General features: G+C 39.0%; 1 protein-coding gene across 1 annotated transcript in view; it reads right to left on the minus strand.

Annotated features, from left to right (window-relative positions):
* TMOD1 (tropomodulin 1) overlaps positions 1-15840 on the minus strand; it is a 34111-nt gene that overhangs the window by 4627 nt on the left and 13644 nt on the right. The window contains exons 4-8 of the mRNA XM_053465795.1: positions 12270-12389; positions 2409-2498; positions 2061-2191; positions 1832-1939; positions 547-690 (exon numbers count right to left, since the gene is read on the minus strand). Coding sequence (XP_053321770.1) covers positions 547-690; positions 1832-1939; positions 2061-2191; positions 2409-2498; positions 12270-12389 — 593 coding nt within the window. The remainder of the gene's footprint in view (positions 1-546; positions 691-1831; positions 1940-2060; positions 2192-2408; positions 2499-12269; positions 12390-15840) is intronic.

Consider the following 15840-nt stretch of genomic DNA (forward strand, 5'->3'; position numbering starts at 1 on the left):
ATCCATTGAGTGGTCCGGTAAGAGCTACCATTGCATTTTTTTCCACATTGGCCTAGCGTATAGTTTGTTGGTGATGTTTAAACTTTCATAACAGCAGCAACAGGGTGGTTTTCCCAACAAGTCCCAAGATCCATGTAGCCATAGCTGGATTTTTAGATCAGACTATTAACCTTTTGTGACATTTCATATTAGTCTCTATGAGTGTATCTCTAAAAATATTAAGCTGGCTCTAAGGTGTGTTTGTCTGGCGCCTAGTGTCTACTTTGTAGACATTCTGAATGTGTGCACGAGGTCTTCTTAGACCCCGCAGAACCCTTAGTGCTCAAGTTGACTGGCGGAGAGTATACTATGTGGCAAGAGATGAGTTTGGCCAAAACACATTTTCTGCAAGCCAAACCCAAAAGATGGGGAGTTTTATAATGTTAAGTATCCTATAGCCAACTGATGGCATTTAAAGCAAAATTGATTGTTACTTTTAAAAGACACATTATTCTGCATCTGTGGGTTTCAGGGGACTCTTCGAAAGACAAATACTAATACACTTACCTGATTATCTATCTTCAATTCAACTAGAGTTGTGTTATGTTGGAGAGATTCAATAACAGCCAATATGCCTGTTCCACTGATAAAATTGGACTCCACATTTAAGCTTTTCAGGGAAGTGTTGACCTTCAACATGTCTGCCAATGCCTTAAACAGAAGGAATAAGCCTTGGTATTTATGTATGTAATTACCAGCTTATCATTAGGCCAAAACTACATATATTACACACTTTAACTAAGGTTGCTGCGTTTTGCCGACTAACTTTCTCTCCATTTCTCTCCAAGGGGTTGGCGATATGGCCAGGGCATGGTTTATAATTAGTAATAATCACTATTTAAAAATCATTTCACATTTTCAATAGAGAGAAAAAAAGACATGAAAGACGAGCGAAAAGAGAGAAGAGAAAAAAGGAAAGAGGACAGAAAAGATAAAAGAGATAGAGGATAGGAAAAAAATAAGAGATGTGACAAGAAGGTAGAAAATGGAGACAAGTGAGAAAAGAAGGAGTCTCTCCCTTTTTTATTGCACCTCACTCAGGACAAAAAGCTGATCCTTTCATGTGACCCCTACTACCGCAAGGTTATTTAACGCAACATTATGTGAAAATAGGATCGGTAAAGGCTGCCCAGTATGCTCCCGGGGAAATAAATAGCTAAGTATTACCTCTTTATTCTGGAAGCCTACTTCAACTACATGTGAAAATACTAAATGGATTTTTTTTGACATTAAATAATCAATTACTAATGATCACCATGATAACTTTCTATTTTGCATTTTGGGTTTACTCTTTTCTTCCTTTTTTTGTTTTTGGATATTTACAAATAGGAAAATCATCATTCAGGATGGACGTTTAGTTTGTGAAATCACTGTATATCCTTTCCTTTTTTTGAATTCCTTCTGTTTTCTTAATGATTTCCAGGTATATGCATGGAGCAAGTTATTTCTGCAGCAGTAAAGCATGATTGTACTTCAGTAATAATGTTTTAATGAAAAGTCTAAGAGTGATTATGTTTATAAATTACAATACCTAAAAGTCTGACCATTTAACTGCCACTAATGAAGAATAGATTGGAAGGTTGAAAGAGTAGGATCCAATCTGTACCAGTATGTCGTAACATGTCTAACACTACCACTAATCATTTCATATATTGTCAATTTTAATATTGTTTTTGTTAGTATATTTTTCACTGTCCTCCTACTATAACAGTGCTACAGAACTTGCTGGTGCCCTATTAATATATGTAACTTTTGACAAACGTCTGCATAAAAAGGAATAAGCAACACTTACAAAGGCAACGGGGTCATTGCTTCGTGTTCCGACTATGCTAAACTTCTTTACATGAGTATTCTTTTTCATTGCTTCAGCATAAGCCTTTAATGTCACCACTGGAATGTTCTATAACAAACATAAACAGAAGAATAAACTCGAAACTAAGAAATCAATGCACAAGTGCAATAGTTACTACATATAAGACATATATGTATACAGGCAGTGAAAACTGTACAAAACCCTGTACCCTAATATTATTAAGGTTAACTTCCTCCATTTCAGGGTCATTGTTCTCCACTCGCTCCAAAGTTTCATCCACATCTGTAGAATTAGGTTCTTCATCAGGAACAGGTTTATATTGTGTTGGTTTGATGACACCTATATGACAGAGGTAAGTATGTTCAGTCCAATTTTTTTATATATATGTTTCTATGGATTATTTGGAAAAGATTATACTTATAGCTTAATGTAAATATTTGACGAGTCCTTTTTGACATTTACCCCTCCGAATATTTGTGTTGTTACATTATAGAGCACATGGCACAGGCAGACACACAACCATGTATGCAAAAAATAAACCCAATTCTGGACTTACTATTTAGACCTTCTTTGTTCACAATGTTGCTGCTTGCAAGCGCCTCATAGTACTGCTGGTTACTCATCAGGGTGTGCATTCCAAGAATAGCTAAGTGAAGAAGAATATAGTATTATAATAGTAATACAAGAAACAGCAATAAGTACACATCTGAACCAGGGGCTTGTGCCCATCGGTTTAAATCAAAGGGGTGGCAAGGGTGGCAAGCTTTGCTAACACAAAGGATCTCGATAAGGAAAGATGAGCTTTCTCGACAAGTGAGTTTCATATCTATTACCAAGGTATATGAGTATCTGTGAGATCGTCTCACCTAATAAACTGAGCATTATGCAGCGCTAACGGCACCCTTCTTCCAGAACAAGAAATCAGGGGCTGGCCCTTCATAAAACATATTTCAGCTGGTGAAATAACCTTTTTATATAGCTGGTGAAATGAAGATGAAAATGTAGGCCTCGTGCTGGAATGTGGGGACAACAGGTTGTATTGTAGAACATTAACTTACGCAGGACTGAGCATTCAGCTAGGGCCCATATAAACGGAAGTGGCAGAAATACTGTCAAACCAGAGAACGTTTGCTGTATTTGGTTCTGTTAGATCTTCTGGGGCAAAGAACAAACCAAAACAACAATATATAGGACTGTAATCATTTAACGTACCCATCATGCTCCTGGTAAAGAGAAGAGCCTCAAAAAGCAAAGTCTGTTCATTCATATTTCACTTGCATTATCCTTTATAACCCCTATGCAACAATATCTCTGTCCTACCTGGTATCCATATGACTTTCATTACTGCTTCAAAGACTATGGGGAGAGGCACTTTTATTCACTCTTAGTATAAAGGTTTTAAGAACTTGGATTGAACAACATGAAGTGTTTGATAGGACTACATAGGCTTTAGAATTTAGGTACAACCAGATGTTTGACTAACGCTAGTTGAAGCTCTATTTGGTGTCTCAAAAATGCATATTTAGCTAGAAAATATGGGTCTAGGTCTCACGCTTAAGGGCAAAGGGACTTTAAAATGTAGGGTACTCTTTATGGTCGCAACTGAAAGGTGGCTGTATAGGAGAGGTGGCTGTCTCACACACATCTATAATTAACTTGCAGTCATGTAACATATGCTGCTGTTCAACATTTACGTTCTTCAGTTTATTCACTGTGTTTGCCTACCACCTGTAAATCTTCACTGTCCAACACACATGTTTTAAAGAAACATCCCAGCCTCTCACAGAGGCATATTAACCTAGTTGTAACCTGGGGTGGTACCCCACCATGGCAGAGTATTGGTATATGATGTTTTAGTCATCTCCCTTGTTAACAGCCCATTGAGCACAAGCACGCCGGGGGGGATGCCAATAAGGCGCTTTGTCTCGTTTTCGGGCAGATGGAGTGACCCCTCTGGACCAGCCTTGGCCAGTACCCTGAAGTCAATGAAGCAGCAGGCTTCACTGAGCAGCAGTAGTATATCAGTGTTCAGATAGCATAAATCCAGTTGGCTGCTGCTACTGAACATGAGCAAGAACCATACCGTGTATACCCACTGCTTTTAGAACATGCAGTGGGGTGGATTTACAAGAGAAAAAAGAACATAATAACTAAATAATGCCTACACAGATCTACATGCAGTCCATGCAAAGTGTGCTCCAATATGCATAAATCAAGGGCTGAAGCACTCGTTTAATTTTAGCGCAACTTGCATGTATCCACTATGGTACATGTGCCGGCATGTTTTCAGTGCATACAGGAATGGGGTTGGGGTAGAAGAGAGAAGTCTAATTTTCTAATTCCAATAAAAATAGAGCATATGTACAAATCCAAATGCAGTAAAAAAAAACAAACATTGAAAATCCATGCAAATCTGGGAACTAGTGTGTCCACTGAACTTCAGTTCCTATGGGGATTGTTGTGGATGAGTAATGTCAACCTGTACTTTCTTGGAACAATATTTTAATTTTACTGTCTTTACTGTTATCAGCTCCTTGTTTGAATGTAAGGTTATACAATGGTGACAATTCCGTTTAGCATTTTAAGGCAGGAAGATGTTTCGTTCCTACTATTACTATCTACTATTGTGATTTTACACCACATTCAAGACAACTAAGGTCTTCTATTCTCCCTTATAGATACAAGGACATTTGCTAACTGCAATTTCTGTACTAGCCTGACATACTTTGTTTACTCAATTTACAATTATAAATAACAATAAAAAATATAGTTCCACCACTCCATTAACTTTACTAGCTACATAAAACTATTGTGTAAAGATAATACCTTTTACTATTACTTCTGAGAAAGAACAATCGAGTACTCATTTGGGTCTCTCCACTCAGGAGTTGAGTGATGAGTTAAGGGTTAATTCAAACTGACCAGCATTGACTTCAGTCCCATGTGCTTCCATGCTATCACTCCCACATTTGCTAATCTGCAAATTACAGGCAAGGGCATGTGAGTGAATGTGAACTTGCATGTAACCTTGACCCCCCCTTTTCCAAAACCTCTCTGTGCAGGAGGTAAAAGTAAACATATTGGTTATTTGTCCCTTGATACCACCTTATTCCCTGCTAATGGAGATGGGGGTTAAATAATCTAAAGGTGCCCACCCCTGATTCCCTCATCCACCATCATGTTCCCAGTGGAATAGGGGGCTTCAAGAAGTAGGTCTGGGCCTTGAGACTTGCCTCTTTATTGTAGGGTTGTCTCTGAGAAACTAGGATAAGGAGATGCCTAGGATGCCTAGAATGCCTAGAGCGAACAACTGGGCTTGGCTCAGTATATCTCCCAGCAAATGTATATCCTGAGATGTGTGCGTACTTATCATGTGACCATTCTGCCTTTGTAAAAGATGTATACTCTCAACACTTTAACAAATAACCATCCCAAGCTCAACGCTCTGTAAAAAGCCCTCACACGCCTTCCATTCTGTAATACAATAACGGAATGTAAAATCATCTAAGCATTGGCAAATAACACACATCATCCCAGCATGCCACTTAGAGCTGCTACTGCATGCAACTTTCTTAAGGGGAAATGTAAAATCACATGGATCTCGACAGTATTGTCAATGCAACTTTATTTGAAACAGTCAAATGCATCCAATTTCAGCAAAACAAACGACCAATTTATGCCCCTTGACATATGAAACTCTGGTGGTCCCATAATGAGAACAGGCATAACATGGAAGTCATGCTCTGTGGTATGTACGGCCAGTACTCCACAAGAACGTTAGAAATAGGCATATAGCTTTGCCAGAAACAATATGCTCTAAGAACTCTCCAACATGAAAATGCTTTTGAATAGATTAACGCAGGAATCAGAGACATCCTATTTCAAGTAAGTCTAAGCTCCTTACTCATTCGACTGGCCACACTGCTGATTCCATTACTCTCAGCATCATATTAAAGTGCCAGAGGGACACTTGTGTTTTAGGTGTGTGGCTAGGGAGGTACGGTTTTTCCAAGGCAGAATACCAATAATAACATATTTTGTTTGCACAAATGCACTCCAGCCCATCAAACATTCAGGGCTTCTAGAAAAGAGGGATACCACAAGAAGGACTCAAAAGTGGGACTGACCCTCCTAAACAGGGGCACTTGGGAAATGTCTATATCTATGTTAACAACCAAAAAAGATAAGATTGGTACATCATGGAATGCATTCTTCATTCGTTCTTTCCAAGTTTTTCCCAAGGTTGGCTATTTTTCTTGTTTTCCCTGTTTGGACTGTTGTATTTCAGATGATAGGACCTCTTCCCATAAAGGACATGTTGCTTTATGATGATGCATTCCCTTATATCTACACATACAAATATCTTATTAACATTAAGAAATCCAGTACTGATTTATAATGATATTATTTTTTTTTTTAAATTACCAGTCACATATAGTTTTGATGTCAATGGCAATACATAATCCTAATTGCTCAAAGTCCAATTCGTGAATGTGGATATGATTTGGGGTAGGGGGTATATGTCCGACCCTCATGCCATGTAAAAGAATGAATGTTTTGTGCATCAGGGTGGAAAGAATTTGGACATGGCAAATGACAAATTGAAAACCTTATATAAAGTGTATATCATTTTTAATGGATGAAGCCAAGGCATGCTTAAGCCACCACATCCAAAGTTCAGAGAACATGTAAAAGTATCTGATTAGGACACTAGGAAGACAATAGTCATGGCCCTCATCAGGCTTTGGGTTGGAGATTACAAAGAGCATCTATGGAGGAGAACAAAAAACAAACCCTGTCCTACTTTACTCTGTGCCTGTATGCCAAATAAGTGTGAGCAGGGTTTAATCTTGAGTAAAGGTGCTGCTTCCTAGCTGATTAGCAGAAGTTGGCTGAAAATGAAACACACTAAAGGCCACTATTTTTGCTGAAAGACATACATGACCAAAGTAAATTGAGTCAAGATAAGATAAGATCTATTTTAGGAAAGCAAACAATATCTTGACTGTACACGCAGAGAAGATATTGATAACACCAAATAGCATTCCGCAGCCTAACAGTGCATGACACCATAAGAATAACGCAACACAAAACGTGTGCTTTAGCAAGAGAAACCAGAGACAAGTGGTCTCTTGGAACAGTGCACACTAGTACAGAACATTAGCATGCTGTTCTTACAGTCCCAAAGAGGCTTCTAAAAGATGGATGAGTCATGATGTATGAAGAAAACTGGAAAAAGATATGGTTTGAATGTGATAAAAAAAAATGGGTTGATGTCATTCACACATAACAGCTAATAAAACTTTTGATACACACGTATGAAATTTATGAATCAGCTTACCCCGTGCTCATTCAATTTATTGAGCACTTAACTCATCACATTTATCCTTTAGTGGTAATACTCTAAATACATGTTTGTAATGAGGCCCTAAATAGAGACCCAAGCTTGTCATTTTTATAGCTAGACTCAAGCAGGGATTTTATTAGCACCAGTTGGGATGCCCATACATTATATAATATATATTTCAGAATATGTAAGGCTGTGTGGCCCCCGACGAGCCAACCCTTCACCCTGTCATAATGGTGAAACGCTTGAGGACCAAGGCTAGGTGATGAATTCCCACATACATAGCCTACAACTTTTTTTGCTAACACCACCACCACCACAGCGTTAGCTTGCTGGCTAAAATGGGCACAAAAAGGAAGCCAAGTTTGGGATTTTAGCAAAATCTGGGGGTTATGGACACTTGAAACAGTTTTATAATCTCATGGTGCTTAATCAATAAAGTGTTGAGGTATGAGGACATTTCTGAGTACAGTGCATTGGGAAATGGGGGTGCGCTGGCCAAAATCTACTTACCCTACTTCCCACCAATACCTTTCCACATATTAATTTCAATATGTTTCAGTATTCCAGGTATGTTATGTATGTTATGACGCAGTACTATCGGTACATAACATTCTAAGTCCCACAATCATTTTTTTACTGATGACAACCTAGACACTGTGACATTGTGCACATTCTTCCCATCAGCAAGGCACACTATGTTGCTGTATATATTAATACTGCTCAGCCATAATTAACATGTTACATACTTAAGCAATTGATTGTTTGTCATTCAGGAGTCGGTTATGCAAATACCTGGGCTACAGGGAGTGAAAGGTGAAATGATATCTGGAGAGGATACTATTTGAATGATGAAGGAACGGACGCCATTCCTAAAAGGGACAGTCTAATGTCACCCCAGCTATAGAAGAATGCATATGAAAGTATTAACTAGAAAGTGACCAAATTAAGTATCAGGGCAATATATGAGGGGTGTACCCCTCTAACAATAAAAGGACAAAGTAGAAAATGGTAAAGCCCCAGAAAAATATTATATTAACTTTTTATTTAATATCAGAAAAATAAATTACATTTTTGTTATATAACAATAATAAACATGTTCATTAAAGAATCTAAAACAATAATACTACTCCTTGCACATATGCAATTAAGTTACCCAAAAATATTAGTGCTGTGCCCTAGTGTATAGGGTTAAACAATAATCCTAACTGGGTAAAAAATATGGAAAAATAGAACTATATATTTGTGAATGCTACATTGCCATAAGTGCCTACACTTAAATGCTATATAGAGTGTGCAAGACAATGAAAATAAATGCTGTGACTGTACTAAATTTGTTCAGCAGGATTACCAATCTGATCCCTAGCCATGTAATATACCGTATTTGCTCGATTATAAGACGACCCCCCCAAAATCTGAATATTAATTTATGAAAAAAAGAAAAAGCCTGAATATAAGACGACCCTATAGGAAAAAAGTTTTACCAGTAAATGTTAGTTCATGTAAACTATGTGAACAATTGTTTGTTAATAAAAGCTATGATTGAGAAAAATATTTTGTTTTTATTTCCTTTTTTTCAACCTGCCCCCCAGTTATGCACATCTGCCCCCAGGCTTGCCACTCTGCCGCAGAAATGCCTTATACCCCATATATGCCACTGTGCCCCATGATACGCCTTTTAACCCTCTAAATGCCACTGTGCCCCATGATACCCCTTTTAACCCTCTATATGTCACTGTGCCCCATGATATGCCTTTTAACCCTATATGCCACTGTGCCCCATGATATGCCTTTTGACCTGCCACTCTGGCATTTAGGGGGTTAAAAGGCATATTATGGGGCAGAGTGGCATATAGGGAGGTAAAAGGCATTTCAGGAGGCAGAGTGGCATTAAAGGGGTTAAAAGGCATTTCACAGAGCACTCTGCCTCCAGAAATGCCTTACACCCCCCATTTAACACTCCTTCCCTCCTCCAAACTTGCCGGTGCTTCTGAGTTGGGGGGGGCGCATAACACAGGAGGATCCAGGTCCCCTGCATCTGAGTCCCCGGGGCTTAGTCCGGGCAGCATGTAGAGCTCCACGCGAATCGCGTAGAGCTCTACACGCTGCCCGGACTAAGCACCGGGGACTCAGAAGCACCGGTAAGTTGGGGGGGGCATAACACAGGAGGATCCTTGTCCCCTGCATCTGGGTCCCCAGTGCTTAGTCCGGGAAGCGTGTAGAGCTCTACGCGATTGTATCGTGTAGGGCTCTACACGCAGCTCGGACTAAGCACCGGGGACTCAGAAGCACCGGTAAGTTGGGGGGCATAACACAGGAGGATCCAGGTCCCTTGCATCGCTGCGGGGGATCTGGATCTTAGTCTCATAATCAGACCTATTTGAGGTCTGATTATAAGACGACCCTGATTATAAGACGAGGGGTATTTTTCAGAGCATTTGCTCTGGAAAAAACCTCGTCTTATAATCGAGCAAATACGGTAATAGAAAGCGGTACATTAGCAATGTGTAAACCTGGACCCGACACTCAATTACCGAAACAACAGCTTCAATTGGATTGCCCCTGATGAAGCCGATGTTTGGGTAACTTAATTCCATAAACACAAGGACTATTATTGTCTAAGCTCCTACAATTAAAAACGGTTATTAGTATTATATAACAAAAATATTTTTATTGTTCTGATATTGAATTAAAAGTTTTTTTCCTCTATTTAATAATATAATAGTTCCTCTGGGGCTTTAGCCTTTTCTATTTAGTTCTTCTACATATTGAAGTACTCTTTTTATTTAACACTTATCTGACACAGAATCTCCATCCATGCTGCAAAATCGTCCTTCTTCCTCGCTGATCTCACATTCCTTGCCATTGATTGGCTGCTTGAAGCTGTCAGTCAGTGGCAGGAAAGTACTTCCATTGAAATCAATCGAAAGCACTATCCTGTCTCTGGTTAACCACTTAAGCAGCCAAACAGTGGAAGTAAAGTGCATAACACATGTGCATCTAAATAGACCCATGCACGCACCATTCACCAGATATGGTCCTGAAGCTGACTGGAGGTGACTATATCACATGCAGGGAGATGCATTCAGCTGGACAAAGAGCAAGACATTTAGCTGGGGAGTGGGGAAAGGGACAAATGCATTTGGGGAGACTGCAGAAAATGTAAAGGGACCACGCGACAAAGTACATACGATGGTTGAAGGGTCCCTTTAAATCCTAGTTAACATATAAACACTATATTGGGCTTACTGGAGGAGGTAAGTTAGAACAAGGGATCTTGATCTAAAACTACAGGATCGTAGGCTTATTTGCGGGTGGTAGATACGTGGAACAGCCTCCCAGCAAAAGTGGTAGAGGTTAATACAGTGAGCCAATTAAAACATGCATGGCATATGGCTATCCTGAATCTAAGGTGAAATAAATGACTGATAAAGTCTTGACTTCAGGAATAACATACAGACTAATGGTTATTGCCCACTGTTAAATTCTATAGTCAGGTTACAGTTTTTTCTTTAAATCAATAGGTGATTTTGCATTGCTGCAGAGATTGCAATTGCTTCCTGTGCATGCCTCAGTAATTTAAAAGGTTAATTAATATAGTAGCTGCACAAAGCGAGGATCTACATAGATTAGTTCCTTTACTGTGACATTGCTATCATGTTATCAACATGGTGGAAACTATAATAATGTCGATAAAGCTAGGATGCAGGTGGTTGTCTACATAATAGACTTTATTCAGTAGTAAGACAAACAGATCTATTAACTTAACTGCAAAGGTTTGTCAGTTGGCTACAAATGTGCAAACGCATTAGCACACACTAAAATTAAGAAAAACTTGAATACACTCATTGCAGAAGATGGGAGTAAGTACGAGTTGAAAAATGCAGCCAAATTGACATTAAAGTGTGAGTTGGGCCAACTAAAAAATAAAACATAAAAAAAAAGCCTGATTAAAAAGAAAGATTTTTGGCGCAAAACCCAAAATTTGGTAAACACAAAACAACCAGGATGACTTTAGAGACAATTTTGCAATAAACATATGGTCATCAATCAACTTGAGGTTCTTACAATACAAAAAAATCATATCAAAATCATTAAGAGCTGTTGACGTTTGGATAATGTCAGGTTGATCAGATGATAACCTTCCCAAGTGAAAGCTAGTAACAGTTATTGAATATTTTGGTTTCCAGGCATAGTCAGGTCCGGATTAACGTAGGGCCTGATGAAGCTGCAGCTCCAGGCCCCTACCTGAAAATAGGCCCAGTCAGGTCAGTGTTGCAGAACCCACACTGGTGTTCGGGTGTCGGTGAGGCAGATCCTGTCCTGGTGTGTGTGTTTGGGTGTCAGTGTGGCAGAGCCCTTCCTGGTGTGTGTGTGTTTGGTGTCGGTGTGGCAGAGCCTGTCCTGGTATGTATATGTTTGGGTTTCGGTGTGGCAGAGCCCGACACCCAAACTTTCTAGGCCCAGAAATCAGTAAGAGGAAAAGTAAAGGTTTTGTGTTATTTACTCTATTTCAATCTCCATATTTAATTAAAAAGGATTAGTGGTGCTAAATTGTGGCTTCAGGTGTATGATGTTCTAATATACTCCCAATACCATCACATAAGATTATATTTTATACTATCTGCCTAGCACTGATGTTCTCTTTATCCGGTACACATGGATGCAGATGAGTTCTGTATATTCTTTCTATTTTATTTCCTTAAAAAGGCCCACCAAAATCCTCAGCACCAAGCCCATGATGCTATTAATCCTGGGCATAGTCCAGGAATGTTCTTCCTGACAAGACCACAAGCCATCAATGAAATCAGAATAATTTCAGAAACATCCTTGGTATTGTCTTATAAGCATACCTGGGAACTTGTGGGCTCCAGCATCTTGGAGCCTACGCTTGCGGAACACTGGCCATTGACGTAGCTGGAATTCCCACTTGAGGTCCTGCTGAAACTTGGAAAGTTCCCAGGTATACTTACAAGAGATGAAGAAACCTCAACTAATGTCTGTAGGGTGCTATACTGGAGTGCTTGGACACTATAGCCTCAGCAGATAATTAATCTACTATTAACTTACCAGCAATATCACAGAGTTCAGCATCAGATGCGTTGGCTAATGCTTCCTCCAGTTCCGGTTCCAAAGTCACACTTTCTAAAACCGGATCAACTACAGTCTTCTTTGGAATCCATGGCTTTCCTGGGTACAAAAAACACAACATTATCAAGAAAGCACTTTTGCAGCTTTAGTGTGACTAAAGCATCCAACAACACAATATAAATTCAAGCAACACCCAAGGATATCTTATCAGTGAAACAAACCAGGTCCATACAGAATGTGTTCATGGGACATTCACAAGCACACAAACAAGAAACACAGAAAGGGTCTAGAATGTATAAATAAAAAGGGAAAAATGTTCCCTTATATTCTATACTATTTTTTCTTATTTCAAACTTTGGATTGGGGCAAGGTTTTTGTTAATGTATATTTCCAGTGGGAGGGGTCATGAGGTGGCACCTTTTTGTACAGTTAATCATTTTTATTATTATTATTTTTTACTCTTTACATTTTTTTGACTGGAAATTCCTTTGAGGTCCTAGCCCAAAAACACGAGGCTTTTTTATTGACTCTCCTTTTTAATTTTTCATGCACCCGCACGAATTATAAATTTTTCGAAGACAAAGCTTTTTCGAAGATAAAGGGTTAAATGATACACGTTACAAACACATTTCTGATGTAAAAAGATACATTTTGACAAGTATGCCAGCCTGCTTTTCTTGTGCACCTGCTTTTGTGGGTCACAACTGCCATTGCCCGTATCATCAGCTTGGCTGAGGGTGATGGGAGTTGTAATCCACAAAGCGTTCAACTCATTTCTAAAAAAAAAAATCTATATATACTTTTTAAAGTATTATTATTTTTTTTTTTAACTTTTCTGAGGTCTCTGAGCATCGGCGTTAGGAGGGATAATGGCAGTTTCCAAGGACAATGCTGCATGCATGTAAACCGGACTCCAACATGCATTAAAAAATAAAAATACAATATTGAGATCTAAAATGTTCCTTTAAGGAAAGTACACTTGCACTCCTCTACTCTTGACAGACTGGGCTCTACTTTTATCTTTTATAAATGTGTAACAACTTAAATGCTATTTTAAACTATTGAATATCTGGAAAAGATTAAAAAAAAAACATTCAGAAGTGCATTTAAGCACACGAGAGTGTCCCTGTCCTGCATGTGAACGCACAGACTGTGTAGAGAAGGGTTAGTATGCGGTGATCACACACACCAGCTTCCCAATCTTAGATTTAGCCTGCATCTATTTTGGGCTTATCCCTGAGGAAGAGCTATGAAAACTTGAGCGACTGCCAGACAAAGGAACAAAGGAACAGTCCTGTCTTGTTAAATGACGGCCACTCACATAGATTAAATATAATCACCGCTCCGCAAGCTGCTCACCAAGACCAGCTCTAACCTCCACTATTTCATCAACATGTCTATCTGCCAAAATCTGAACAACTGGGCTCCATTCTCAAAAGCTTTAACCAGGCTTATGACATACAGCGATCATACTGTCTGACCTTGCCTGCAGTTTAATGATGCAATCTAGTCCAATTATATTATTATTATTATTATTATTATATCAATGCTTCAAGGGAACGGTTATTTATATAGTGCTTATTAGTGGCAACAATAGGATAAGAGATAATCTGGAATGGGACAGTTCTCCTTAACTATACATAACTAACAACTCGGATGTGAACTTCATGCATGCACATCCTTTAAGATAGATTTATGACATACCCATTGCAACATCATCAACTTCACTTTAAATACTCTACATGTCTGTACCAAACACACAGCTGATTTTAAAGATGTGTGCCCGTGGTTTTGTTCTTTTTTTCATTTTAATAAATATGTATTTAATCTCACATCGGAAAAGGAGAATGTCCCCTAAAACACACTCATTAAACAACCAATTATACCATACACAGCTATTTACAATTCAATCTATAGCTATAGTTTGCCCATTACAGCTTGAAATTCAGCATGAATTGTGTTTATGGATTATAATAAATATTGTATGTCACCTTTTAAATTCATTTTTTTCTTTGAAATGGATAGAGGGATCCATCATTTCCCCCACTCCCTAGCCCCTTGCGGAAGATGCCTTCTCGTGGTTAGCACTGTGCATGTAGTATACTCACGACCAGCCATCTCCGGTGCAGGCTTGAGTGAGTGTTCTGGGGGGATCTAACAAGACATTGAGGGTTCTTTGGGAGGGCTGTCTTGCAGACTAAATTAGTCCCATTAGTGGAGCATGGAGAAGGGTGCTGCCGCTCCAGACCTGTGTCTTCTAGGTAAATGTGTTTTCTTCATTCAAGAATGAAAGTACTTTAATATGCATTCTTCATTGGAAGAGCTGTGACAATACCTAGTAGTAGTTTTGGAGATACTTCGTCTAAAATGTTCACCTTGTGGAAGCTGGTATCTGTCTCAGAGTGACATGGCCAGCATCCCGTAATCTAATCATGTTCTATAGGTATAGACATGTTTAGGGTGAGGCTGGAAGGGCCACCACAAAGTGCCATACTCGAGGGAGCTGTAAACCGCCCTGTGATTTCAGGCAGGGATGCTGTTGCAAATAGCTTTCAACAATGAGATGTCAACAGAGTCCAGATCTAGATGTCCAGCTCTCCACTGCCATGTCTGTCAAAAGTAATAACTACCAAAAAGCTGATTGGAAAAGCAATTTTACCAAAAAAAACAAATGATGCTTATGTGGCTGCACCTTTGTGGAAGAAATAAAACACATGATGTTCTCCACTGGGCTAGATTTCACACTCTGCCAACATGTGATGTAACATTGGCACAGTTACTTATATGTATCGGATCTATGTGTGTGCATTGTGTGCAGTGACCGAATGTAAACATTTGTACATATATACCTAATGATTCAATAAAAACCCAAAATTCAGCATTTTGTTTCTTATTTTTTATTTTTAGTTCTGAGTTAGAGATGTGTACTAAAAACATCTAAACAATAGCTGGAAATGCATTTATAAGTCATCATATGGTATTTGCAAGGTAAAATATGATAAGAATCTTGGACTCTACTATAAAAAGTCGGGGAAGGGGTAGAAAATCGAGAAGGGACCAGGAGAATACCAGCCACTGTCTCAAACAGTGCATGTATGCGCGTGTGTGTGCGTGCTTGGGCGTGCGTGTGTCTGACCAACTGACAGATGCTTGATAAATCACTATTTTAACCACTGTAGATAGACTAAAGAGGAAAGAAAATTCTTTAATAGGCTGAGGGGGTGGGGAAAGGGGTATTTGCTTGAGGGGCCACTCATCTATCATACTCATTAAAATGCAGTGCAATTGTTTCCTTTTAAATCTTTTATTTATGTTCTGCTCCTGTGAGATTTTTATATGATTTAATATGAAACATCTAATAATAAAATCAATAAGATTAAAATCTGAAATGGATATAGTTTAAAACTCCACCCAGCATAAGCCCAGAGACAGCAAGCATCTTGTTTACTGCATCATTACCAGACACATGCTTTGTGATGACATCAGCTTTGTGGTGTCTTTAGCTTTGTGACAAAAGGTAGGGTGTGAATTCCGGCTGAAGCGCGCTGGC

Source organism: Spea bombifrons, chromosome 1 (assembly GCF_027358695.1).
Source record: "Spea bombifrons isolate aSpeBom1 chromosome 1, aSpeBom1.2.pri, whole genome shotgun sequence".
Lineage (NCBI taxonomy): Eukaryota > Metazoa > Chordata > Amphibia > Anura > Pelobatidae > Spea > Spea bombifrons.